The sequence below is a fragment of the Taudactylus pleione genome, unplaced genomic scaffold, assembly GCF_031769625.1.
Source record: "Taudactylus pleione unplaced genomic scaffold, aTauple2 ptg000602l, whole genome shotgun sequence".
NCBI classification, from domain to species: domain Eukaryota; kingdom Metazoa; phylum Chordata; class Amphibia; order Anura; family Myobatrachidae; genus Taudactylus; species Taudactylus pleione.
This window is the reverse complement of record NW_028285004.1, coordinates 7269240-7294802: the sequence shown is the minus strand read 5'-3', so window position 1 is coordinate 7294802 and position 25563 is coordinate 7269240. Positions and strand designations below refer to the sequence as shown.

General features: G+C 48.8%; 1 protein-coding gene across 1 annotated transcript in view; it reads left to right on the top strand.

Moving 5' to 3' along the window:
• The window catches only part of TPR (translocated promoter region, nuclear basket protein), a 294162-nt gene that overhangs the window by 107087 nt on the left and 161512 nt on the right, over window positions 1-25563 (top strand). The window contains exons 16-18 of the mRNA XM_088453921.1: window positions 5986-6113; window positions 14973-15121; window positions 17197-17359. Coding sequence (XP_088310047.1) covers window positions 5986-6113; window positions 14973-15121; window positions 17197-17359 — 440 coding nt within the window. The remainder of the gene's footprint in view (window positions 1-5985; window positions 6114-14972; window positions 15122-17196; window positions 17360-25563) is intronic.

The following is a 25563-nucleotide window of genomic DNA, read 5'->3' as shown; positions in this document are numbered from 1 at the left end:
TGTGCTACACGGTGCCATATTGTGGGCTGTTGTTCAGCACACTGGTGAGTGCGCACGTTTTCTTCCTAAGTCATGTCTGAGGAGGAGATTGAGCACTCCGGGGCTCCAGCATTGTTCTCCTGCAGGAGCTGTTCTGCAGGAGTGGATAGGGAGGATTTGTCACAGGACGGCCTGTGCGGACGGTGCCAGGCGGTCCCTGGTACGTCTAAACCTCCCATTTCGCAGGAGCCACCATGGGCGATGTTTTCCCAGGTGCTGGTGTCCATCGCGGACCGTCTGTCGGTCCCGACTGCCGCCCCTACTAGGGCGTTGCCCCAGCCTGCCATCCCCCATTCCCCGGGTGTCCCACAATTATTGTAGACTCCCCCGGGGTCTCAGCCTGTTGGTCACTATGCGGGGTTGCCAATGTATATTCAGTCCACCCCTGTGGCACAGCCGGCTGTGGTGCCGTTTCAGGCTCCTGTGACAGCTCCTCCACCCTGGGTGGATGCGCTTTCCCACACTGTCCAAGATTTGGCGGCAGCATCTTCGGCTTTTCAGTCGATGTTGCGCAGTGACGTGCCCTCCAGGGCGTCTAAACGCTCAGTCATGGCACAGGCTGCGCATCTTTCGGATTCTGAGGGGTCTTCGGATGATGGTGAGGTACAGGATGACTCAGCCTCAGATGCCTCAGTCCAGGAGGTAGACACTAAGTCTTCCATCAATGTGCGGGCTCTGGTTAAGGCGGTGCGGGCTATTCTTCTGATTGAGGATGAGGCACCCGCTCCCAAGTCAAGGTATCCTAGTTTTAAAAAAGCTAAGGTTACTTCTACAGCGTTCCCCTTGTCTGATCAGTTGACGGATCACATGGCGGTGGCCTGGCAGACGCCCAGTAAGCGTTTCCTGCCACAGAAACGCTTGGCGTCCAATTATCCATTCCCGGAAGCGCATTGTAAGAAATGGGAAACTCCGCCTGCAGTCGATTCCCATGTAACACGCCTCATCAGGAGTGCTACTTTGCCATTGCCGTCTATATCCTCGCTGAAGGATCCTACGGACAGGAAGGTGGAGACTTGTCTAAAGTCTATTTATTCTCTCTCAGGGGCTGTAGCCCGGCCGTCCATGGCCATCTCCTAGGTGGCCAAGGCCATTGAGGGGTGGGCCAACGCCTTGGAGGACACGTTTACGGATGAATCTCCGGACGTCCAGAGGGCGTTGTTAGGACAGATGAGAGATGCCGCCTCCTACATTGGAGAAGCATCTTTGGATGCTAGCCTGTTGACCTCTAGGGTTTCGGCGGCAGCAGTGTCTGCTCGTAGATCTTTGTGGTTGAGGTCTTGGAGAGCAGACGCGGATTCAAAGAAAGGCTTGGAGGCCTTACCTTTTAATGGGGAATTACTATTTGGTCCGGACCTGGACAAAATAGTAGATACCCTGGCAAAATCCAAGTCAGCCTTCCTCCCTTCAGCTACTACACCTGCTAAGGTCCGGAGCTCGGCGTTTCGTTCCTTTCGGGTTCAGGGCAAGGCAAAGGGTCAGTCCTTCCCGAGGCAGTCCGCACCCAAGACCGCCTCAAAGCCAAAGAAGCAAGCCTGGAGTGCTAGGCTCCCTTCTTCCAAGCCAGAAGATAAGCCTTCTGCGTGATGGGACGGGCCTCCCTCTGGGGGACCCCAGAGTGGGAGGCCGACTTCTTCAAATCGCCCAGTGCTGGCACAATACAACCACGGATGCCTGGGTGCGAGAAGTGGTATCCCAGGGGTACGCCCTGTCTTTTCGGCACAGGCCGCCTTGCCAGTTTTTTTGCACAAGTCCTTCTCAGGACAAAACCAAGGCCTTGCAGGTTCAGGAAGCCATAGAGGCCTTGCTGACGGCGGGGGTCATTATACCCGTACCACAGTCTCAACGTGGGATGGGGTATTACTCTACGCTGTTTCTGGTGCAGAAACCCAATGGCTCTCATCGCCCCATCCTCAATTTGAAGTCCCTGAACAGGTTTCTCAGGGTTCCCAAATTCAGGATGGAAACTTTGCGTTCCATCATACTGACGATGGAACCGGGGGATTATATGGTCTCCCTGGATATCCAGGACTCCTACCTCCATGTGCCTATAGCAACATCGCACCAACGGTTTCTGCGGTTTGCTATTCTCCACAACCACTACCAATTCAGGGCTCTACCCTTTGGTCTCTCCACGGCACCAAGGGTATTTACCAAGGTGATGGCGGTCATGGCGGCTCACCTTCGGAGCCAGGGGATACGGTTGCTACCGTATCTAGACGACCTCCTCTTGCTGGCAAGCTCCCCGGAGGTACTGATCCAGCATCTCCACCTGACGGTCGCTTGTCTACAGGCGCACGGCTGGTTGATCAACTGGAAGAAATCCTCCCTCATCCCATCACAACGGATGGTTCATTTGGGGGCCCTGCTGGACTCTCGTCAGCAACGGATTTTTCTGACTCCGGAGAAGGTCTCCTCCTTACAGCTGCGGATTCACAGTTGTCTGAGCAGTGGCAGAGTGTCGGTGCACTCAGCGATGAGTTTTGGGGTCCATGGTGTCGGCATTCGACATGGTGGAGTTTGCCCAGTTCCATTCCAGGCCCCTGCAGGGGCTGAGTCTTTCAGAATGGAACGGATTGCCACACAGGATCCGCTCTCAGATGCTGGTGTTGTCCTCGGAGGTGCGTCTGTCCCTAGCCTGGTGGCTGCAGACAGCGCATCTCCTGGAGGGGCGCCCCTTTTGGATCCCGGAATGGGTTCTGCTCACGACAGATGCCAGTCTCCGGGGTTGGGGGGCGGTGACAGGCTCCTTGTCACTTCAGGGTCGTTGGTCGGCGGAGGAAGCGATTCTTCCCATCAACATCCTGGAACTGCGGGCAGTATACAGAGCCCTGCAGTCGTCCGGCACCGCTCTTCACGGAAGGGCCGTTCAGGTGCAGTCGGACAACGCCACCACGGTGGCGTACATCAATCACCAGGGAGGGACTCGCAGTCGAGCTGCGATGTCGGAGGGGTCCCGCGTCCTGGCTTGGGCGGAGCGCTATCTTCCAGCTCTCTCGGCAGTTTTCATCCCAGGAGTCCTCAATTAGGAGGCAGACTTCCTCAGCCGTTACGATGTGCATCCCGGGGAATGGTCGCTTCATCCAGAGGTATTCCAACTACTCGTGGACAAGTGGGGGCTGCCAGAGCTGGACCTGATGGCGTCCCGTTACAATCACAAGCTGCCTGTGTACGGGTCAAGGACAAGGGACGCAGGTTCAAGTCTGATAGACGCGCTGACGGTGAAATGGCTGTTTCAACTGGCTTACTTGTTCCCTCCGATATCTCTGCTGCCTCGGGTCCTGCGCAAGTTCAAACAGGACGGAGGCACACTGATCCTGGTGGCCCAGAAGGCCGTGGTACTCCGATCTGCGGAGCCTGTCCATCGACGCTCCGTACCTCCTACCTCAACGGCGGGACCTGTTGTCTCAGGGGCCCTGTCTTCACCCGGATCTGGGTCGACTATCTTTGACGGCGTGGCTCTTGAGACAGCCGTCCTGAGGTCTCGGGGCTTTTCTAGCTCCGTTATTACCACCATGCTGAGGGCGCGCAAGCCTGCTTCCGCGAGGATCTATCACAGAGTGTGGCACACTTATTTTCAGTGGTGCCAGGCCAGAAACTATGATCCCCAGGTGTTCCGAGTTTCGCGTATTCTGGCTTTCCTTCAGTCCGGTTTGGACTTAGACCAGATACGTGTACCTTCAGTGAAGAAAGACGTAATCCTGTCGGTGTGGTTCCAGCGCAGGATCGCTGCTATGCCGGACGTACACACCTTTTTCCAGGGTGTTTTGAGAATCCAGCCTCCCTTTGTGCCACCTGTGGCCCCGTGGGATTTGGCGGTGGTTCTTAGGGCCTTACAGGGTCCTCCTTTTGAGCCCTTGGAGTCAGTGGAGCTCAAGTGGCTAACTTTTAAAACTGTTTTCCTCTTGGCAATTGCTTCTGCCAGGAGGGTTTCAGATTTGGGGGCGCTTTCTTGTCGTCCCCCTTTTCTGATTTTTCATCAGGACAGAGCGGTGCTTCGCATTCGTCCTGATTTCCTGCCTAAGGTGGTTTCCAGGTTCCACATTAATCAGGAAATTGTTGTACCAGCCTTTCAGTCACCTGATCTTTCGGCTGGGGAGACTTCCTTAGACGTTGTAAGGGCACTCCAGGTTTATGTGGACCGGACTAGTTCTGTGAGGAAGTCGGATTCTTTGTTTATCCTCTTTGGTTTTCACAAGAGGGGTTGGCCTGCCAACAAACAGACTCTAGCCCGTTGGCTTCGTTCTGTTATTATTGAGGCTTATATGCAGGAGGGTTTACCTGTTCCAGCCTCTGTTAAGGCTCATTCCACTCGGTCCGTGGGCCCTTCTTGGGCTGCTAGCCGTGGCGCCTCTGCTGTTCAGCTCTGTAAGGCGGCCACCTGGTCTTCCATTCAGACCTTTTTGAGGTTCTATGCGTTTGACACCTTTGCCTCTCAGGATGCATCCTTTGGGCGCCGGGTTCTCCTATCAGCACAGGAGCGTCCCCGCCCTTAGTTGGACTGCTTTGGGACATCCCCAAGGTCACCCTGTGGACCCCTATGGACCCTGAAGTAGAAAACAAGAGATATGGTAAGAACTTACCTTTGTTATCTCTGTTTCTACGAAGTCCATAGGGTCCACAGGGCACCCGCCCTGACGCACCTGGCTTCATATGGGCTCTGTGACTGGTCACCGGTTTTCCGTCTCCCATTTCTGTGAGTATGGTTCTTGTGTGTTCCAGTCTTCCTTCTCTCTGTTTCGTCTCCTCCTCCGGCCTGGGCTGCTTACCAACTGAGGTGCCTGTGGCTCGGGGGCGGGGTATAGGGGAGGTTGGACCCAAGTGCATCCTGGGAGCAGCTAAAAGCTTTAACTCCGTGGTGCCCGAGGATCCAGGATCCAGCTATACCCCCAAGGTCACCCTGTGGACCCTATGGACTTCATAGAAACAGAGATAACAAAGGTAAGTTCTTACCATATCTCTTGTTTTTTTTTTCCCCTCATCTTGTGTGTGTTTCTGGTGTTCATGGTTCTTCCTTCTCTATCCTTCTGCCTTGGGCTTGTTTACAAAACTGAATGCCTGTGGCCAGGGGCGGGGTATATGTAGAGGAGGACCTGAGGCATCCTGGGAGCTGAAAGCTTTAACAGTTTTTGGTGCCTGGATCACTCCAACCACATTTTCCCCATGGTATCCCTGTGGACCATATGGACTTCGAAGAAAGAGTTAACAAAGGTAAGCCTACCATAACTGGTGTAAGCACATAGGATCCGCGATAAGTTCACAAACCTATGTGTTTTCGCCCGAAATATCCTATTTCAAATGAAATAATAGGATGGGGAAAATAAAAACATCAGTGAAAAACAGGGACTAATTGGATACCCCTTTACAAGTAAAATTAAATTGAGTGATGTCTGACTCTCTTAATGTGGGAAGTTTATATTAGGGATGTGCAGGCGGATTTGCACGCCGGGTTCGGATTTTTCCATCCAAAAAAGGGGCTCAGAAAGAGGCAAAACGTCATCTTTCATGGACAAACATAATCATTCCTGGACAAAAGTACAGGAATGATGTTTGTCCATGAAAGATGACGTTTTGCCTTTTTCTGAGCCCCGTTTTTTGGAGGGAAAAATCTGAACCCGGTGTGCAAATCCGAACTAATCAGAGCCTGCACATCCCTAGTTTATATATTTAAACACCTCTAATTGTAAGTTAAGTTGCAATTTGGAACATTTTTATATCAATGTAATAACAAATTGACTAAAATGTATGTTAATACTGAAATGTAATATCTTCAGTGGTTATTGTGTAGACTTCATTAGATAAGGCCTATATAAGAGTATCTGATCTAGCACTGGAAATGCACAGATGAAATTAATTTATTAGTGCGAGTTTACATGGACACCAAGTCTTCAAAGAATTACCATAAGTTTAATTTTAAGGTTGCATTTACACTCTCTTACCGATCTTTAGATGAGGCATCTATGACCTCCACTCCAAGAAAATCACCTGGATCATCTAAGCTCCTTTCCACACCAGCTCCCGCAGTTTCAAGTTCTGAATCCATAGAGGCTACTGAAGCTAAAGCTGCACTGAAACAGGTGATTATTTATATCTGAAGTGGCTCCTTATATAAAATTTTACATAGTGTAATTCTCATTTTGCTTTCATACAATTGGAGGACACTGGACACCAGGATGTTGTGCTTTTTTAAATGTCTTCATCAAGCCTGGAAACTCCTCTTCCTCCTATACTCTGATTATGCTCTGCTGACCATTTTTAATTTTCTAGTAATTTTATTTATTTTTTTCAACACAGCATTCTTTCGTTTTTATAACAAATGTTTCTTTTATCTGCTAAATCACCTGGACCGCCTACGATGTCTGCAACAGCGCCAATGAGGTGGTACCCTCTCCGCTTCCTACATGTGATTGTCTCTGGGAGAGCTGGTCACTGTTGATAGACTGAACCACATCCTTTTGGAGGAGATTCCTAAGCTTTGGTCAGCGCCTGGACACACCATGTTACAATGCAAAAGGCGCAAATACATTTCTTTTCTCTCCTGTATCCATTGGGGGACACTGGAGTTACACTGGGGTATAGCTGGTGGTGTGTGAAACCTGGTTCCTCGCCCTCTATACCCCGCCTGACTTGTTTTTATTTCCAAGTGCCCGTTGGAGATGGACACAGAGGCACAGGTAGCTGTAAGTAGGATTTGTCTTTGGACAGATCGCCACTTCAAGTGGTTATACTGCCTTACAGGGTCCCATGGACGCTGTTCGCGGGGACCAGGAGGAGGCGGGGCCAGCATTGACTGTATGATCGGTTCCAGCCTGCTCCAGGCAGCATAGCCTTCCCCTCCTTCTCTGAGCGCACTCCTGCACACAGGAAAGCCTGCCAGAAGTAACTGCCTCCCTGTCACAGGATACAGGCTTGTTTACTTCTCCCCTTCTATACATTCAGGGGTAGAAGATGTATATTTACTTAGTGTGGCTGTGTGTATGCTGCCTATATGTGAACTGTTTGTCTGTTTGACAGTAGTAACCTGGCAATATATATTTTGGAATACATATACCTTTTGACAGTTGTAGTCAGACCCTGCAAAGACTGTTTGCATATGTGCATGTCAGATTGCTATCAGCAGAATGTATATGGTGAAACAAACTGCTAGAAATTCTGTACAGGCTTAATTGTCTCTCTGGGGTTTGTTTGAATACTGCTCCATACCCCTACCTGTACTCCCATTATGTCCGGGAAAGGCAATACTGCGAGATCACTCCCTGGAAAAGAATAGGAAGCTACATAAGTGTTTGCTTGTTCGAAGTATAAAGCAAAATGTACTCATGCACGGTCTGACTGAGGGAAGTCTGTGAGTCATGTGCCGCAGAGGCTCAGTGTTGTGTCTGCGGGTGTGTCCCCATCTTGGGTAGTGACGTTGTCTGGTGTTATGTTTGAACTGTCCCAGCAATTGGCAGCTTTGCTGCGCTTAGTTTTTCATCCTTCTGATATAACAGTACCTCCTGTTTTGACTGGAATTTCAGAAAGACCTCTTTGGGATGGTCCATCAGTATTCCCGGCTTACTGGACTGTTACACCTCCCTGAGCTCAGAGGTTTGCTCGTTCGGTTCAGGGGTTGGTACAAGTTTCTTCCTCCTTAGGAAAACTACTGCAAGTTGCCTCCAGAAGAGTAGGTGGGGTGTCCAGACACACCGGCACTCCGAAACGCAGGCGTCTTGCTATCCTACTGTCCTGGGAGGGACTCAAATTTGGAGAGTTGATCTCATAAAAAGAAAAGTATGATCTTTTTGAGTAATGTGACCTAGAATTGTCCTCTGTGATGCTGTCTGCCAGGTCTTGCACATCTCTGACAGACTCCCAGGAGGCTCAGGAGATGCATGACCCCACATAGGGGTTCCTAGGGTGGAGAGCATGTCTTCATTTTCATATCATCATACTTGTTCTGATTCCTGGTGAAGGAGTATCCTTTCGGTAGGTTACAAGTTGGAGTTCCTCTGTCCTCCCCCACTAGATATTTTTCACTACTAGTCTCTCACCAGAAGCATGTGACCTTTTAAAGGAGATGTTACTCAGAATCCCAGGGGTTTTATTCAAACCTGTTTTGTGGTACCGAAACTGGACAGTTCAGTATGGCCCATCCTCGGTCGTAAAATCCTGAATTTACAGCTGCAGTTCCACAAGCTCAAGATGGACTCTGTTTCGTAATTTTGCTTTATACTTCTAACGATACTGCCTTTGAACCTTATAAATACCCCTGCCTATACCTTCTAATATCCTTCCTATAAACCTCTAAGGATGACGCTATTTTGGGTACGCAGTCATACAGTAAAAGACTCCAGACCTAGAACCTGTGGTTCCAAAGCACAAAGTATTATTCAAGTAAAAGTAAAGCAGTTACACGCTATGATGCTCATATAATCTTAGCGCAAAGAAATTACACAGACCCAAGTACAGTTATACATACGCAGCGCTCTCTGGTCCAGATGTTAGGCATCAGCAAGAAACCCCTCGTCAATCAGCATTCAGCACGAAGACTAGGAACCCAGGGTCAGAGCACACATATTTATACCCCCCAGGAATAAACAACACAATAGAGAAGTTTGTTGCTAATACCATTGGTCCTAAAGGAGAGGGCATATGTTACAAGGAATTTAACAGGTTGGTTCAAATAGACACAGTCCAGCCTCTAACAACTGGAGGTCTCTGGTTTCCCGCCTCATGCAAATCCTAACAGTTGTTCATATAATGTACATTTTGTTGCTTGAAGTCTCTGCGGTCCATAAGTTGAGAATGCATGTTGCGATCTCTCCATCGATATTACCGGAATACTGTTGAGAGAGTACGCATCAGTACAATACCAAACATGGCTTACTTGTCACGTATAAAACCTTAGTTACGAAATAATCTTTATTTCATAACAATTATAGTAAATGTGCATACTTGAATCTTATACCTTTAAAGCTTATGGAACCTTGTATGTGAATATGTAATGTGTGAGTATGTGGGGTTTGATGTAAAGATGCTAGTTAACTTGGGGCAGATGCGTGTGTATGAAGCTAATATTCAGCGTTTTCATACAGGATCTTATGCATTCGCTAATATGCGACTAACAGCGCAATTGTGCTTATTAATGTGTGTATGAGAAATGGTGAAAGATGCAATCGCATGATGCTAATAGTAATATCGCCACATGTATTAAAGTGTGAGTTTATCTAAAATGGCGCTTAGGAGGCCATTCGCAAAAAGGCGTCTTGCGATCTCATTTCCAAGATGGCGTCTTGTGGCCAGTCGCAAGATGGCGTCGCTGCGATCCAATTTTAAACTGATCTTGTCTCAGCCAATTAGCCAGCTTCGACACTTCGAACAAGCAAACTCTTTTTGTGTAGCTTCCTTTTCTTTTCCAGGGAATAATCTCGCAGTATTGCCTTTCCTGGAAGAAGAGGAATTTCTGGATTCCCTGGAAATTCTGGATGCTTATTTACACATCCCTATCTGGGAACCGCACCAATTCTTACCTTCAGGTCGCAATTCAGAACATCCACCTTCATTTAAGAGCCTTCCTTTTTGGATTCTCTTCCGCCATTTGAGTTTTTACCAAGGTTATGGCAGTGATGGCGGCTCACTTTCGGTGATTATTCCGTGTCTTGACTATTTCCTCATAAAGGTGAGTCAGGGGACATACTTAACTCTCATGTCCTCCTGACACACCATACTCTGATGACTCATAGGTGAATTGTCAACTTTAAAATGGCCAATCTAAGTCCGTCGCAGAGGGTACTAATATTTGACACGTCCTTGCAAAGTATTTTTCTCAGCAAGACAAGATCCAAGCCTTCCAGTCACTACTGCGGTCGCAAGAAATGGATGATTTCCATGGGCCTCTTGTGTTAGCTGGTCCTTCAAGGCTATCCAGTTTGGCAAGTTCCACTCTCAGGAGCTCAAATTGAAAATACTTTCAAAGTGGGACAGATCTCACCTTCACCTGTTCCCTCGGACCCGTGTCTTCCTCTGGTGGTTGAACACCAACCACCTTAATTTCACACTATCTGACTAGTCAGTACCAGTTTTTTTCCCGTTCGATGTCAGTCTTCTGGTGGTTTAGTGTCGAAATATCACCAGTTGGGAGTGGACGAACTATGATGACAACAGACGCCAACTTATAAGGCTGGGGGCTTTAGCGTGACTTTCAAGCTCTTTAGACACCACAGGAGTCAAAGCTCCCAATAATTGTACTGCACCTGTGAGCAGTGGTCAACACTCTAGTCAGAGGACCCAATCTGTGGTGAGGAAAAGGTATAAAGATGGTCAGTGCCGTGGCAGTGGTATACCACCTAGAACTTTCCTTCAAATTAATGCAGTAATTGAAACAGTTTCAGCTATCCTATTGTGTACAGTCAGCTGAATGTTGACGTTATGACTTCGCAGGTGAACCACAATGTTGGGTACACACTTGCCGATGTGTATCTGGCCGATACGTTGGCCCGACATATTGTACCGCAGGTACACACTGAATGATGTAATGAACAATGAAACAATCCCTTGTTCCGTCCTTTTTTTTTACCTGCAACGTCGTCGCAAGCGATAGTCCGGTTGGCCGTGCAGACCGACCGGACGATATTGCACATGACTGCGGGATCTGCTTCGGAATGATCGTTGAATGGATCGCATAGTGTGTACCTGGTTTAAGATTAAGCACTTCTATTCCAGAACACTTTATCCAAAGAACACATTTGTAGACAGTGTTCTGATCTTTGTGTGAAGTAGTGCTTCCACAGGTAATAAGGCATGTAAATATCTTTAGGTCATCCTAGTTGCTGCAGAATAACCATGAAATACATGGGCATTCTTTTCATGACTTCGAACCTATCACTTTCTCTCCTTAAGAGAAGACCTAATAAGTCAGGGGCCCTTATCACCTAGGTTTAGTGTGGCTGACTGTAATGGTGTGCCTGTAGAGCCATGATCTTGAAGACGACAGCCGGTATCTAATTAACCCTGATATATTTTCAGTGGCGAAAAACTGGGTTGTTTTTTTTTCTCAGATATTCCCCGTTCTTAGACTATTCTTTTTGTTGTTTGTCATCCTATCCGATTTTTGTATCGGGCGAACAAGTGGGACAATTCCCCCCCAAAAAAAACACACAGGATGGGGTATATCAGGAGCAGACTGACTTACAGAACAGAAATCGGTATAGCTTACAAAATCACTTGCATTTCATAAATCCCAGCAGAACAGAGAAGGTGATTCTGCTGCAGACGGATATGCTTTCGCAGCTGCTAACATGTTAAAAACTGTGATAGCTGTAATATGGCAATGCAGCAAGAGGCGTCACACCACATTCATGCATTACTGATCCAAGCTGTGTCCAAGGGCGCAACATTGGATAATATGCGATCCCTTTGGCCGGCTGGGTGACCATGGGGTCACGCAAGCTAGCCGCCGCAGATGAGGGAAAGAAGTTTGGAAATTTCCATCAGCCGACTGAGATCCTGGCCTCTACTCCCTCACCCAACAGCGGTGACACGCCTCCGTTTTGGGAAACAGGCTGTCGCAGCCCCCTCCTTGTCCCGAAATGGCAGCAGACTTAACAGGCTGTGATGAAACTCCCCTGCTCTATGTTATCACTGTATGCTAAGCTTTGCCAGGATCAATGATTGTGGATTGATTATGCTGTCTGCCACAGTCTGAATGTATTAAGTGCTGAGCTGCTCATGAGCCTGCCAGGCACTCTAAGACTCACAGGGCGGCTGCTGTAAGATGAGACTGTGAATGAAATGCTAATAATGCACACTGTTTAATGTCAGCTTATCATGCAAATACAGAGGGCTGACTAATTTCGTATTTCATGTATGCGGCTGTTGGAAAAGTAACAGAACACAGCACTTTGGAAGAGATGAGTGTGACTGTGTGTATGAAGCCAGACCCTTAGCCCCAAAACCTGTGTAATTTAAGAGTGTCCTGGTTTTTTGGGATTGTGTGGCAGTGTGCTGCTGACTAAGGCCCTCATTCAGAGCCGTACGCTCTGAGCAGAGCGCACGCTCTGAATGAGGGCCGGGCTCCATTTTCATGGAGCGTCCTCCTGGACGCTCGTATAGCTGTGGGTCACCACCCACAGGCTATACGAGCGTGCATTTTGATGGCCGCGATGGTCGTGACCATCGCGACCATCGAAATTGCGAGCCGGAGCCTGCGGTTGAGGTTTTCAACCGCAAACTCCGGAGTGATTTTGGCTCTATCAGAGCCAAAATCACTCCCACTGACATCACTAGTGATGTCAGTGGGCCGGCTTCTGACGGGAGGCGTTCCCGTGGGAACGCCCCCGTCAGGGAGGCACGCCCACCAAAGGGGGCGTGCTGTCAATCAACATTGACAGCACGCCCCCTTTGATCGGACACAACGAGCGAAGGAAAGTCCTTCGCTCGTCGTGTCTGGCGCATGCGCACGACGGAGCTCCCTCCGTCGTGCGCATGCTCAGTGCAGACCATCGACCCACTTGCGAGCGGACAGCCGCTCGCGAGTGGGTCTGAATCAGGCCCTAAGTTCAAACCTAGGCAAAATCCTATAATCCTTGTCAAACTACACCACCATGCCAAATTTCGTGGCGCTAGGTCCAAAACTCTGGCCTGCACAAACACTTATGTATTTGTACTTAGTAAATGCTAGCTAGAAGCTGTTTGGTTGCAACTTCACTTGTCCACCTCTCCACTCTTTAGAAGGCTTGATACAATTCCCTGAAGTCTTTCTTTCAGCCCAAACCTATTTCCAAGTTCCATCTGATTTCAAGATATCCTCGCTCCACTCTTAGGCCGTGGTATGTCTGGCAGAGGAGGTCTCTCTTCATTCTCTGATTTTTCATATTGCTTTGAAGGATTTATGTTTAGAAGACTCACGATGTACACAGTGTCATGGACCTCCGTGACGACCTCTTCCCAGATACGACAATCTGAGAGTCGCCGCCGTGACCTTACACCAATACCTCAGCGCGTGTGGTTATTAACTCCGGTATCTGCCACCAGCAGAAGACCAATTTAATGCTAAAACGTAAGGCCAGGTTCTGCTCTCACCTGTACACACAAACTTATCAATGTTTAAACATAGGTAACATGAGGCGTTTGGGTCATAAAAACCGATTCCAAGAACTAAAATTAGTTTAGTTTAATTCAAGAAATATCTTCAAAGCTTATGTACAAAAATTACAAGGGATATAAGGATGTTACAAAAAAACAGAACAGCTTTGGGTTGAGGCCTTCCTAATGATGAATTCAGGTGCCCTGTGTCTTGTTTATAGCCTCAAGCAGAGAATCACACCACCTGCCCAGTGAGCCTGCATTTTATCCCTGTTTGCCTAGCTATTTCCCCCCTCACTCCCCCTGGGAGGGGGTGGGGGGTGGGGATACTAAGCCTCCCCACAGAGAGTGGCTGATTGGCTCACCCAAACTGTTTAAAGTTGTGGAACAGCAAACTGATACCACTTATACAGGTCAAAGTAAGGTCCTTTTTATGCCCAGCTGCACATCCTGACTCCAGGGTTTATAGACCTGGCCCACTGGGGCTATGAACAGACCCTGTACTTTGTGTTCAATACCCACAACCACAGATTTTAACAGTTGACCAAGTTTTATGATGCTATGGGAAGGAAAACCCTTCTAACATTCATCCCAGCTTCAAAGAACTACACTAAGGGCTTTGACACCTAACTTTAGACTTTAGCATGACATTATACAGATACACCTTCCTACAGAGAGACACAGATATATTGACATTATATTCTGTATCAGGCCCTACTTTAAGAAAAAATTGACTTTCATCACACACAGTACAGAAGATCTTTTCTATTCTATGATGTAGACAAGGGGATGGCCAGCATACAAGCAGACAACCGTTTGGTGATTTTGTTGGTAAATCTCCATGGTTAAATTGGAGCAGGGCTCCCTGATTCTTAAAAGGAAGGGCACAGATCAGTAAAGGTTTCTGTGTCGATTTTTCTGGCTACCATCTGGTCATTTGTCCACACATTTGCGAAGTTTTACATGAATGTGTTTGCTTTTGATCGTAGCTTCAGCTCAACTCCAACAGTCCATTGGCAGACATGGGCCTGACACTTTTATACCTGTAGTTTTCATGTTTATGTTATAAATATCCTAGCGAGCGGGTCTTAATCTGTCCCAGAGTGTCTTAGCTCAACTCTAAATTACGTTGTCAAAATGTATTTATTTTTTTTGCACCTTGCAATGTAACATGGCTTGTATGGCTACAAATTTTGTAAACTTCTGCCAGATTTGCTACCAACTCTAAAAGTACATCAGATTTTCCCAACTTTTCACACTGTAATATTGTAGTCTTAAGCTGGCCGTACACTGTGCGATGGGGGGGTCGACCGCCTGATATGCCGACTCCCCCCACCCGCATAGCACTGCATGGGATCGCACATCGCATCCCCAGATCGACTGAACCTGCAGTAAGATCTGTGGGTGCGATGTACGATATCCTGCCCGTACACGGTACGATATAGCAGCCAAATCTTACTAATCCATCAGATTGGCTGCTTTATCACACTGTGTATGGGCACCTTTAGAACTTTCTGGCTTTATTTTTCACTGAATATTTCTTCTACATGAATATCTTGTACAGTTATTGCTTAATATGTCCATTGGACAAATACAAATGGAAAATAGTGTGGTTGGTCTGCCTTAAGTTTAATAGTTTTAATTTTTAGGCATGCTATATAGTTTTCTTCACTTTTAGAAGGTGGATTTTGTTTCAGAAATCTTAAGTGTGTGTTTGAGGAATGGTGGTCATGCTAATTTACATAATCATTTTTACTGATGTTGATGTTCAGCCTTTCTCAGTGTTGGCCTTTTTATTTAGGGTGGTACTGAGCATTTAACTCCTTTTTTCTCTTGGTTCTTTTTTTTTTTTTAATGTTTAATTTTTTGCACAGCTTCAGGAAGTGTTTGAAAATTACAGAAAAGAAAAAGCAGAAAATGACAGAATGCTTAATGAGCAGAATGAGAAACTTCAGGAACAAGTTACTGAACTACGTTCCCAAAATACAAAAATATCCACCCAACTGGAATTTGCTTCAAAACGGTAAGTGTGTAATGCAAACGTTCGTAGTTTCCCTCATTAACCATCTGATCATTTAACATATGAACTAGAAGCGGTTTCTGTTTATTCGTCTTACTTTATACTGATGTTGCGTTGGTAACTGTCCACTGCCAAATAAATCTATGAATTCTGCTTTTGGTGATTCTGCTTATAGTGGAGTACTCTGTAAACATTTATCACAACTACTTAATAGAGTATTTGTAGTAAAGACTGCATTTGTGTCCTGTAACTTGTGTAAGGTAATGTTTTTGTGTATGTCACAGTTGGCTGATATCAAGATTTTGATTGGAGGCTGTTTGATGTAGACATTCAGGATACCCAGGCTTGGGCATTTCAGTGAAATGCATAGATGTCATAGGTTGTTAAATATCTGATATGTGTGACTACAGCTTTGAAATGGGTTTAGGAAACTTGTCACAGCACCTGGCAGGTGATGGCCTCTGCTTCTACAATCTATAAATGAAATGCTTCTTATGAAGCTTTCTTGATATATTGGCCCTTTCCTAAAACTTTTACATAGAAAATATGGTCAGAGGCACTAGTATTTATATTAATACATCACCTATTTGAACAGCGCATTATATGACTTATTCTGTCCTCAGATATTAGAGAATGATTGAGAAAATGCCCAAATATTGGCCTGGGTGTTATTTAGGACTGCCATGTCGGTTCAAGGTGGGGTTACACAACTCACAAAATTCCAGGAAGTAAACGTACATTTATGGAGGAAGAATGTTTGTTTGGTCTTGAAGACTTGCAAAACAATATTTGTAAATTAATTACCTACCCACTCTTCTAGTGAATACTATACATTTCTAGGGTAATGTCCTAATAGTACTTAATACAAGTAAGGAAAAAAAGAAAAATCGGAGATAAGCTTCAGGGCAGAGGCGGGCTGGGCAGGGTGACAGATGCCCCCCAGGCCGGTCCCATTTTCAGCACTTTGGGCCAGCCGCGCCAGCGACATGCACAGTCCCATAAAGGCCACCTAAAGAAGAAACTTGTCCCCTCGCGGGCTCGCTACGCTTGCCATACTTTGGGCTCTCTCCACAAGGTTATATTCCCCCTCTATGCCCACTCGGATGGTAGGGAATGACGTTGGACAGTAGCTAATAACGTCAGGGTCCTCTCTGTGAAGGGAAAGTAGATACTACAATGCTATTGGGGGTATCAGCTGGGCATTCTAGGGGTATGTGGGGATGTGTGATGGCATTTGGTGAGGTCTGAGGGGTATATTGGGAGCGCTAAAACTTAAATTATGATGGGACCCAGAAATGGTCAGGTAGGACCCTATTTTATTTTTTTAAGTGGAGGGTCCCTGGAACCCACATTTTGTCGCTCAGCGCAATCACTGGGCCAGTGATTGATTTATTTATTTTGTGTGAAACAAAGAGTCAATAACAGAAAAAGCTCATATATAAGCCCTGTCATCACCCATAATGAGCATTCCCCCTTGTCACGTCACCCCCTAGCGTGTGAGCAAAAGCAGCGTAGGACTGTAATTTCACTATTACACGTAAAGCAGAAAACCTCTCTGACCTGTAATAAGTTCAAAAAGAAACATTTGGCCGCAGGAGCCCCACATAACTGCTTTAGAGTGTCGGATGGCAGGGTGCCATCTATACTTGCCAGGGCCGCTTGCATGCATTTGCCCCCCAGGCTAAAACTTGCCAGCCAGCCGCTGCTTCAGGGACATCATTGGCCTGTCCCATTGTATTAACTCACCAGGTGCAAAGCCAGTTGCGCATACTACATTGTCCCTCCTGAAATGGCAGTATGCCATGGATGGGTGCATACACTTGCTTTTCCAGCAAGTGTCAGTAAGAGAAAGTGAGTTCTATCGCACAGAAAGCTAATTGAATTGAAATTGCTCTTCCAGCAGGTGAGCGGTCCTACCTTCTGTGATTGGAATGGAACCTCTATGCCTAGTGTTATCTGCAGCAACATTTTCTATTTCCCTTTTATTTATTTGTATTTGGTTAGATCATAGAACGCTTGCAAAAATTATATCCAAAGGGTACTCTAAATTGTAATGTTTGATTTTATTACTCTATTAGATATGAAATGTTGCAAGACAATGTTGAAAGCTACCGTCGAGAAATATCCTCTCTACAGGAAAAATCACAGAAGCTTTCTGCCACTACTCAGAAACAGGAACAGATAATAAACACAATGACACAAGATTTGAGAGCAGCTAATGAAAAACTAGCAGTTGCCGAAGTGAGTATTTATGAAAATGCATTGCTCAGTCATTTTTAATCCTTTCCTCGCCCATCCTCATAACAGGACGGTCCTCATATAAGTTTGGTATACATTTACAAACTTTTGTCTGCTATATTGGTCTTTTTTACCAGTTGTGTTTTTTGTTTTTTTTATTACTTTTGTGCCACATGGTATTTGTTGACTAATCCCTAGTCGAGCTCTGTTTACATATCCATACTGGATATACGTCTCTCTATATTGAGCTTGAACTTCAAGCAAAATAAGGCATCGGCAATACTGTTGATTCATTGAGAAGGACCGCATCCTATAGTGAACACTCTAACGTCAGTCAAAAGAGTAATTTGAGCGTAAAGCACCATGTCACACACACATATACTGATATATGTTGAGAAACGATGTCCAAAAGTAACTTTGCCTAATACTGGGCAAACACTTGTTGATGTATAATTTGTTCAATCAATAAACAATATTTCTACTTCAGGGTCCATAGGGTATCCACAGGATACCTTGGGTATAGGTGTGACGTCAGTCGCTGGGCACCATAGAGTTAAGCTTTTCAGCCTCCCAGGATGCACTAAGGTCTCCCTCCTATACCCCGCCCCCGAGCCAAGGCACCTCAGTTTAGTTTGGTGCCCGGCCGGAGTCGGGTGCACCTGTCGGAGTGGGGGCTAGAAGAGCCCCTGAAGCTTTCTTCAATGCAGCTGTGGCTGCACATCTGGATGTACAGCATGGACAGTCAGTCCTGACGTCCATGCTGTCTTCCCTACACCCCTGCCGGTACCAGAACGCTGGTACCGATCCGGGGATGCTGGTGAGCATCTGGGGTCACAGCTTGCGGTGACCCCAGATGTTCCGGACCATGGCCGGATCCAAGGGGGACAAAGGTAAGCAGCGGGGTCCGCGGTCACATGGTCCTAAGTTCCCAGGCAGGGGGCTCCCTGGGGACTGGCTGCAGCGTGGAGCCAGGCGACCAACCTGCGCTTTCCACTACCCCCTGGGACAGCGGACCGCAGCAGAGCGGTAGCGTTTCGGCGTCCCCAGGGGTTAAATGCATGCCAGGGGAGCGCGCCTTCCCTGTCTCACAGCCGGCGCCTCCCCCGCTGCACACAGCCCTCTCTGCACGCTGCCGACTGGTCCTGTGGCAGTGCTCCTCCCCCAGGCCAGCCTCCTCTCTGCTCCTCGGCGGCCATCTTCTCCAGAACGCATGGTGAACGCTGCTGGAAGCCTGGAAGGAAGCATCGTGGTCTGGGTCCCCCTGCATACCTCTCCTCCGCTGTGGTCAGGTCTGTGTATGCAGCCCTGTGTCTGCGTAGTTGAGTGATCAGCGCTGTTAGTGCAGGAATTGATTTCTTTGCATTGTATGTGACTGTGCTAGCGCTGCTGCCTGTAACTTTTCTCTAAACTGTCAGCTTTATTACTGTCCCTGTTCTTTCTGCTAAGCCCTTGCGGTGCGGTGCTGCAGGGTGGTCTCTCGCCTATTTAAGATATAATTGGTGAGAGAGGTCACATGCGTGGTGCCATCATGTCCGAAAGTGATTTTCCCCTCCAGCTACAGTGTACTACGTGTAAAGTACCGTTAGCGGAGGGGGAGGGTAGCGCGGAGGGCCTTTGCCGGCAGTGTTTGTCCTTGGCGCGGCCTCTTACGGTTACAGCACCGGTACAGGAGCCGCCCTGGGCTTGTTTCGCTCAGGCGCTTACAGCCTTAGTGGGCCAGTTAGCTCCGCAGCCCGCGTTTACACCGATGGGTTTATCCCAGCAGTCAGTGGTGTCGTCACCCATGCAGGGTTTCCCACGACAATTGGTGGTACCCCACAGTCTCCCTATTTCCCCGCTCCCGGTTTCTCAGGAGCCAGCGTGGGTTAACTCCCTGACGAGTTCTGTACAGCACTTGTCGGATGTGTTGCAAGGGGAGTCTGTGATGCGGCCGCATAAACGGCCGGTGGCGTCTCTGTCGGCTCCTTATGAGGATGACGAGGGGATGTCTGATGATGGGGAGATTCTGGATCCTTACGATTAGGAACCTCTCCATACTAAGGACGCTGATGCCAAGTCCAAAGTATATATTCCTGGACTTATTCGGGCGGTCCGCACAGCCTTGGTGATTGAGGACGAAGTTCCCCCAGCGGCTAAATCTAAGTATGCCTTTTTCAAAGATGTGAAGGGCGATGCCACAGTCTTTCCTCTTTCAGGTCAGTTGGTGGACCATTTAGAGGAGGCGTGGAAACAGCCTGGCAAAAGATACCAGCCACAGAGACGCCTGGCGGTGGCTTATCCGTTCGCGGATAATTATTTTGCAAAGTGGGAATCCCCTCCACAGGTGGATTCTCACGTGACCCGTCTTGTCCGTAGTGCCACATTGCCGATGCCATCTATGTCCTCCCTTAAGGATGCTACGGACCGCAAGGTGGAGATCTGCCTGAAGTCCGCTTATTCCCTTGCGGGGGGGGGGCAGCACGGCCGGCTATGGCCATTTGCTGGGTTGCCAGAGCGATGGAGCGCTGGGCGGATTCATTAGATGCTTCTTTTGATTCCGACTGTCCAGCCGAACAGGCGGAGTTGATTGGTAATCTCCGTGATTCGGCCACCTACATCAACGAGGTGGCCCTAGACATTAGTACTCTGGTGTCTAGAATTTCTTCAGCAGCGGTGGCTGCTCGTCGCACCTTGTGGCTGCGATCCTGGAAGGCGGACGCAGATTCCAAAAACGGTCTGGAGGCGTTGCCGTTTACCGGAGAAGTTCTCTTTGGTCCGGATCTGGATAAGATTGTGGCCACGCTGGCGGCAGCCAAATCGGCTTGTCTCCCGTCGGCCGCTGCTCCTTCTGGTTCTGGACCATCGTCCTTTCGGTCATCTAGGGCCCAGGGCAGGCCCAAACCACAGTCGTTTCCTCGACAGGCTGGCCCTAAGAAATCGGCCAAGCCTCGGAAGCAGGCATGGAGTACCAGACGTCCGGCCCCCAAACCAGATGACAAGCCTGCGGCCTGATGGTCCGGGCCTCCCTTTGGGGGATCCCAGGGTGGGAGGCCGCCTGCTGCAGTTCGCCCAGTGTTGGTCGGCCACTACGACAGACACTTGGGTTCTGGAGGTGGTTTCCCACGGATACGCCCTCTCCTTCCGGCACAGACCCCCGGCTCGATTCTTTACCACGGGTCTACCATCAGTCCGGAACAAGGCTACGGAGCTGCGGAAGGTATTGCACACTATGCTCCAGGCTGGAGTTATAGTGCCTGTTCCATTCTCCCAGAGGGGCCAGGGTTTCTATTCAAATCTTTTTTTGGTACAGAAACCCAATGGGTCGTATCGTCCGATTCTCAACCTCAAAGCACTCAACAATTCTTTGCGGGTTCCGAAGTTTCGGATGGAGACCCTACGGTCCATCATTCTGGCGCTGGAACCTGGGGACTACATGGTGTCATTGGACATACAGGACGCTTACCTGCATGTCCCTATTTTGCGCCATCAACAGTTCCTCAGGTTTGCAATCCGCAGCGACCACTTCCAGTTTCGGGCGTTACCTTTTGGCCTGGCGACAGCACCACGTGTTTTCACCAAGGTGATGGCGGTCATGGCGGCTTCTCTGCGGCTGCAGGGAGTCCGCATGTTGCCGTACTTGGACGACCTGTTATTGGTGGCAGGATCTCCAGAGCTCCTGTTACGCCACTTGGACCTGACCATTGCACTGCTGCAATGGCACGGCTGGCTAATCAACTGGTAGAAGTCCACTCTAATCCCGTCTCGGAGGATTCTGCATCTTGGAGCCTTATTGGACTCGGGACAGCAAAGGATCTTCGTGACAGAGGACAAGATCTCTGCTTTACAGTCAAGGGTGCGCAGTTGTCTGCTCAGCCGCCGGGTGCAGACACTCGGCGATGAGGTTACTGGGCTCCATGGTGTCGGTGTTCGACATGGTGGAATACGCCCAGTTTCACTCCAGACCTCTGCAGCACCTGATCCTGTCCAAGTGGAACGGGCTGTCTCAGTCTCTGAAGTCCCAGACGATTGTGATCACCCCGGAGGTTCGCCTGTCCCTTGCGTGGTGGTTACAGACGACCCACCTCAACAAGGGACGTCCGTTCTGGGTTCCAAATTGGATCCTGTTGACAACGGACGCCAGTCTTCGGGGTTTGGGAGCAGTTTCGGGTCCACACTTGTTCCAGGGCAGGTGGACGCCGACAGAAGCGGAGCTTCCAATAAATATCTTGGAACTCCGAGCGGTCTTCAATGCTCTCCAGCAGGCACATCGGTTTCTCCAGGGTCACCCGGTGCAGGTCCAGTCGGACAACGCTACCACCGTGGCCTACTTAAACAGGCAAGGAGGAACCCGCAGTCGGGCGGCTCTCGTAGAGGTCTCTCGGATCCTGGTTTGGGCGGAACGCAATCTTCCGGCCATATCAGCGGTCTTCATCCCGGGAGTGCTAAATTGGGAGGCGGACTTTCTAAGTCGCCAGGACGTTCATCCGGGGGAATGGTCCCTGCACCCGGACGTTTTTCAACTGCTGGTGGACAGGTGGGGTCTTCCAGAGATCGACCTCATGGCGTCCCGGCACAACAACAAGTTGCCTGTGTACGGGTCTCGCACAAGAGACGAAAGGGCGTCTCTGGTGGATGCTCTGTCCGTCCGGTGGACGTTCCTGTTCGCATACCTGTTCCCTCCGGTCTCCCTTCTTCCACGGGTAATCCGGAAATTCAAACAGGAAGGAGGGATGCTCCTGTTGATAGCTCCCGCGTGGCTCAGATGGCACTGGTTCTCAGACCTTCAGGGTCTGTCCGTGGACAGTCCTCTGCGGTTGCCGCTACGACCGGACCTTCTGTCTCAGGGTCCTTGTCTTCACCCGGACCTGACTCTGCTGTCTTTGACGGCGTGGCTGTTGAGACGGCCATGCTGAGGTCCCGGGGGTTTTCCAGCTCTGTGGTGCGTACCATGTTGCGAGCTCGGAAACAGTCTTCCGCGAGGATATACCATCGCGTGTGGCATACGTTCTTCCAGTGGTGTCGACCGAGAGGTTATGCACCGCGGGAGTTTCGTCTGTCTCGGATTCTCGCCTTCCTGCAAGCGGGACTAGATCATGGGCTTTGCCTTGCTTCTTTGAAGGTACAGGTTTCGGCCCTATCTGTCTGGTTTCACCGTAGGATTGCTACTATTCCGGATGTGCGCACCTTTATGCAAGGTGTTGTCCGCATTCAGCCGCCCTTTGTTCCACCTGTGGCGCCTTGGGATCTGGCTGTGGTCCTGAGGGCTCTCCAAGGACCGCCGTTTGAACCACTGGGCTCAGTGGATCTTAAATGGCTGACAGCTAAGACTGTTTTCCTTCTGGCTTTTTCTTCGGCCAGACGTGTTTCTGAGTTAGGGGCTCTTTCTTGCAGACCCCCTTTCTTGGTTTTTCATGGGAACAGGGCAGTGCTCCGCACTCGGCCCTAGTTTCTTCCCAAAGTTGTTTCCCAGTTTCATGTTAACGAGGAAATCGTTGTTCCGGCCTTTAACTCACTGGGTCTTTCCGTGGGTGAGGCCTCTTTGGATGTTGTGCGGGCCTTAAGGACTTATGTTGACCGCACTTCTTCGTTTAGGAAGTCGGACGCTTTGTTTGTCCTCTATGGCTTCCGTAAAAAGGGTTGGCCTGCTTCAAAGCAAACTTTGGCAGCCTGGATCCGTATGGCTATTTCTGAAGCTTCTCTTCATGAAGGCCTACCGGTTCCTCCTTCTCTGAAGGCTCATTCCACTAGGTCTGTGGGTCCTTCGTGGGCAGCTCGACGTGGTGCCTCGGCAGTTCAGATCTGCAAGGCTGCTACGTGGTCCTCTGTCCATACCTTCGTGAGGTATTACAGGTTTGACACCTTCGCCTCTCAGGATGCTTCCTTCGGGCGGCGGATTCTCCTTTCTGCACAGGAGCGTGCCCACCCTTAAAGGATACTGCTTTGGGACATCCCCAAGGTATCCTGTGGATACCCTATGGACCCTGAAGTAGAAAATATTAGATATGGTAAGAACTTACCCTTGTTATCTCTATTTCTACGAAGTCCATAGGGTTCCACAGGACTCCCGCCCTGTCGCACCTGTGCTGCAGATGGGCTTTGCTCTGGTCACCGGTTTTCCGTCTCCCTCTGGTGAGAATGTGATTCTTGTATGTGTCCAGATCATTTTTCTCTCTCTTCCTTCTCCTCCTCCAGCCTATGGCTTGATAACTAACTGAGGTGCCTTGGCTCGGGGGCGGGGTATAGGAGGGGGACCCTAGTGCATCCTGGGAGGCTGAAAAGCTTAACTCTATGGTGCCCAGCGACTGACGTCACACCTATACCCAAGGTATCCTGTGGAACCCTATGGACTTCGTAGAAATAGAGATAACAAGGGTAAGTTCTTACCATATCTCATATTTTATTCTTCAGGGTCCATAGGTTCCACAGGGAGACAATGGGGTGTAGGTGGGACCTTGGAGGACCGGACACCAACAGCAAAGCTTTTCAATCACAGGATGTTCCGGTCCTTCCCCCTATACCCCACCCACAGCCTGAGGGCAACTCAGTTTCGTTGGTGTACGGCAGGAGCTGGGTCACCATTTTTAACTGGGGGGGCTGGGGGACCAGCTAGCAAGCAAGCTCCCCAGACTGCAGCCTGGAATCCAGGGGGACTGGTAAGGCGGACCTCTGCTTGTGGGTGCCCGCGTCTTTACGCACTCTAGTCTCTGATCTCAGGAGACTGCCTGGAGGCACTGATGTGTACACTGGTGCGCCCATGACTCAATCAGACCACCGGGGCATTAATATACTGGAGCAGAGGCATATTTAGAGGACAGGTGACCCAGTGGTTAACGTCAGCATGGGGTGAAGGCGCTCTCCCTGTAGCCTCTCCCCTAGCTCAGGGTGCAGTTCCACTGCGGTCTAGCCGTTCCCTGAACTGCTCCTCCCTCACTACCCGCCCCTGCAGAGACGTGTGGCAGACATTTTCTGCTTCACAGGTCTCCGGGAACAGTCCAGTCTACCGTGGTACCTCTCCCACGGGACAGGTTATACAGAGCTATAGCCTACCAGCCCCTGCGGTCTGTGTAGTTGATTATATATCTGTCAATTGCACATATATAGTGTTTTTTTCTGTTTGTATGTGACTTGTACTAGCGCTGATCTCTACTTTCTTTACTGTCAGCTTATACCTTTCCCTTTATTCTAATTTACACTGACATACTAAGGTATAAGGGGGTTCATTGTACCTCATGTCTCCTACTTATTTGTGAGGGCTGTCACATACTATATAGCGTAGGTTGCACACTACACTGTGGCATATTACACATACTGCAGGGTGTTGACTGCACTGTATCATACTGTCTTTTTTTTATTCTTGTGGTTCTGTCTGGCAGAGGAAAGAATAACAAATAGCCTGATGCTGCTGCTCCTACTCTGGTATCTTGTAAGTGCTGCTCAGCGGGCTTAGCCCCAGAGGACTTCATTCAGGATGGTCTTTGTACTAATTGGTAGACTCTGGCCCTTCAGCCCCGGTGTCTCCTCCTCAGGACCCAACCTGGGATGCCTTTTCTCAGGTACTGACAAAGATTGCGAACCACTTGGAAGTCCCTGTGCTAGCCCCCCCCCCTTGGGATGGCCATAGCAGGTACTCCTTTCAAATCCTTTGCCTTCCCCATGGGTAGATGTACTGTCTACCTTAGTACAGAGTTTGGCCAATACCTTTACAGTTTTTCAGCAAATGCTGCAAAAGGAAAAGCCTTTACTTATTAAACGTGCTGTTATTTTCCCAGTCCACCCAGTTATCTGATTCTGATATATCAACTGGGGAGGCAGAAGTCGCAGACCTTTCACTCTGACTCTGTGCCACCCACTAAATGAACTATACCTGCTCTTGTGAGAGCTGTAAAATCTATTTTACAAATAGAAGAGGAAGAACCCGGCGCTAAGAAAAAACAACCACTTTTTATATGACAAAAGGCAGTTTTACTATTGTTCCCTCACTCTGATCAGCAATCTGATTACATGAGTGAAGCATGGAATATGCCCGGTAAAAGGTTTCAAATTCCAAAACTCTTAAGTTCCTTGTTACCCTCTTCCGGCTATGGATTGCAATAAATGGGCAGTTCCCCCAGCAGTGGATTCTCATGTAACACGTCTGGTTAAGAATGCCACCTTACCCATCCATACTGCAACCTCCTTGACGCAGAGTTCAGATAGGTGTATATAAGCTTGTCACAAATCCATATACT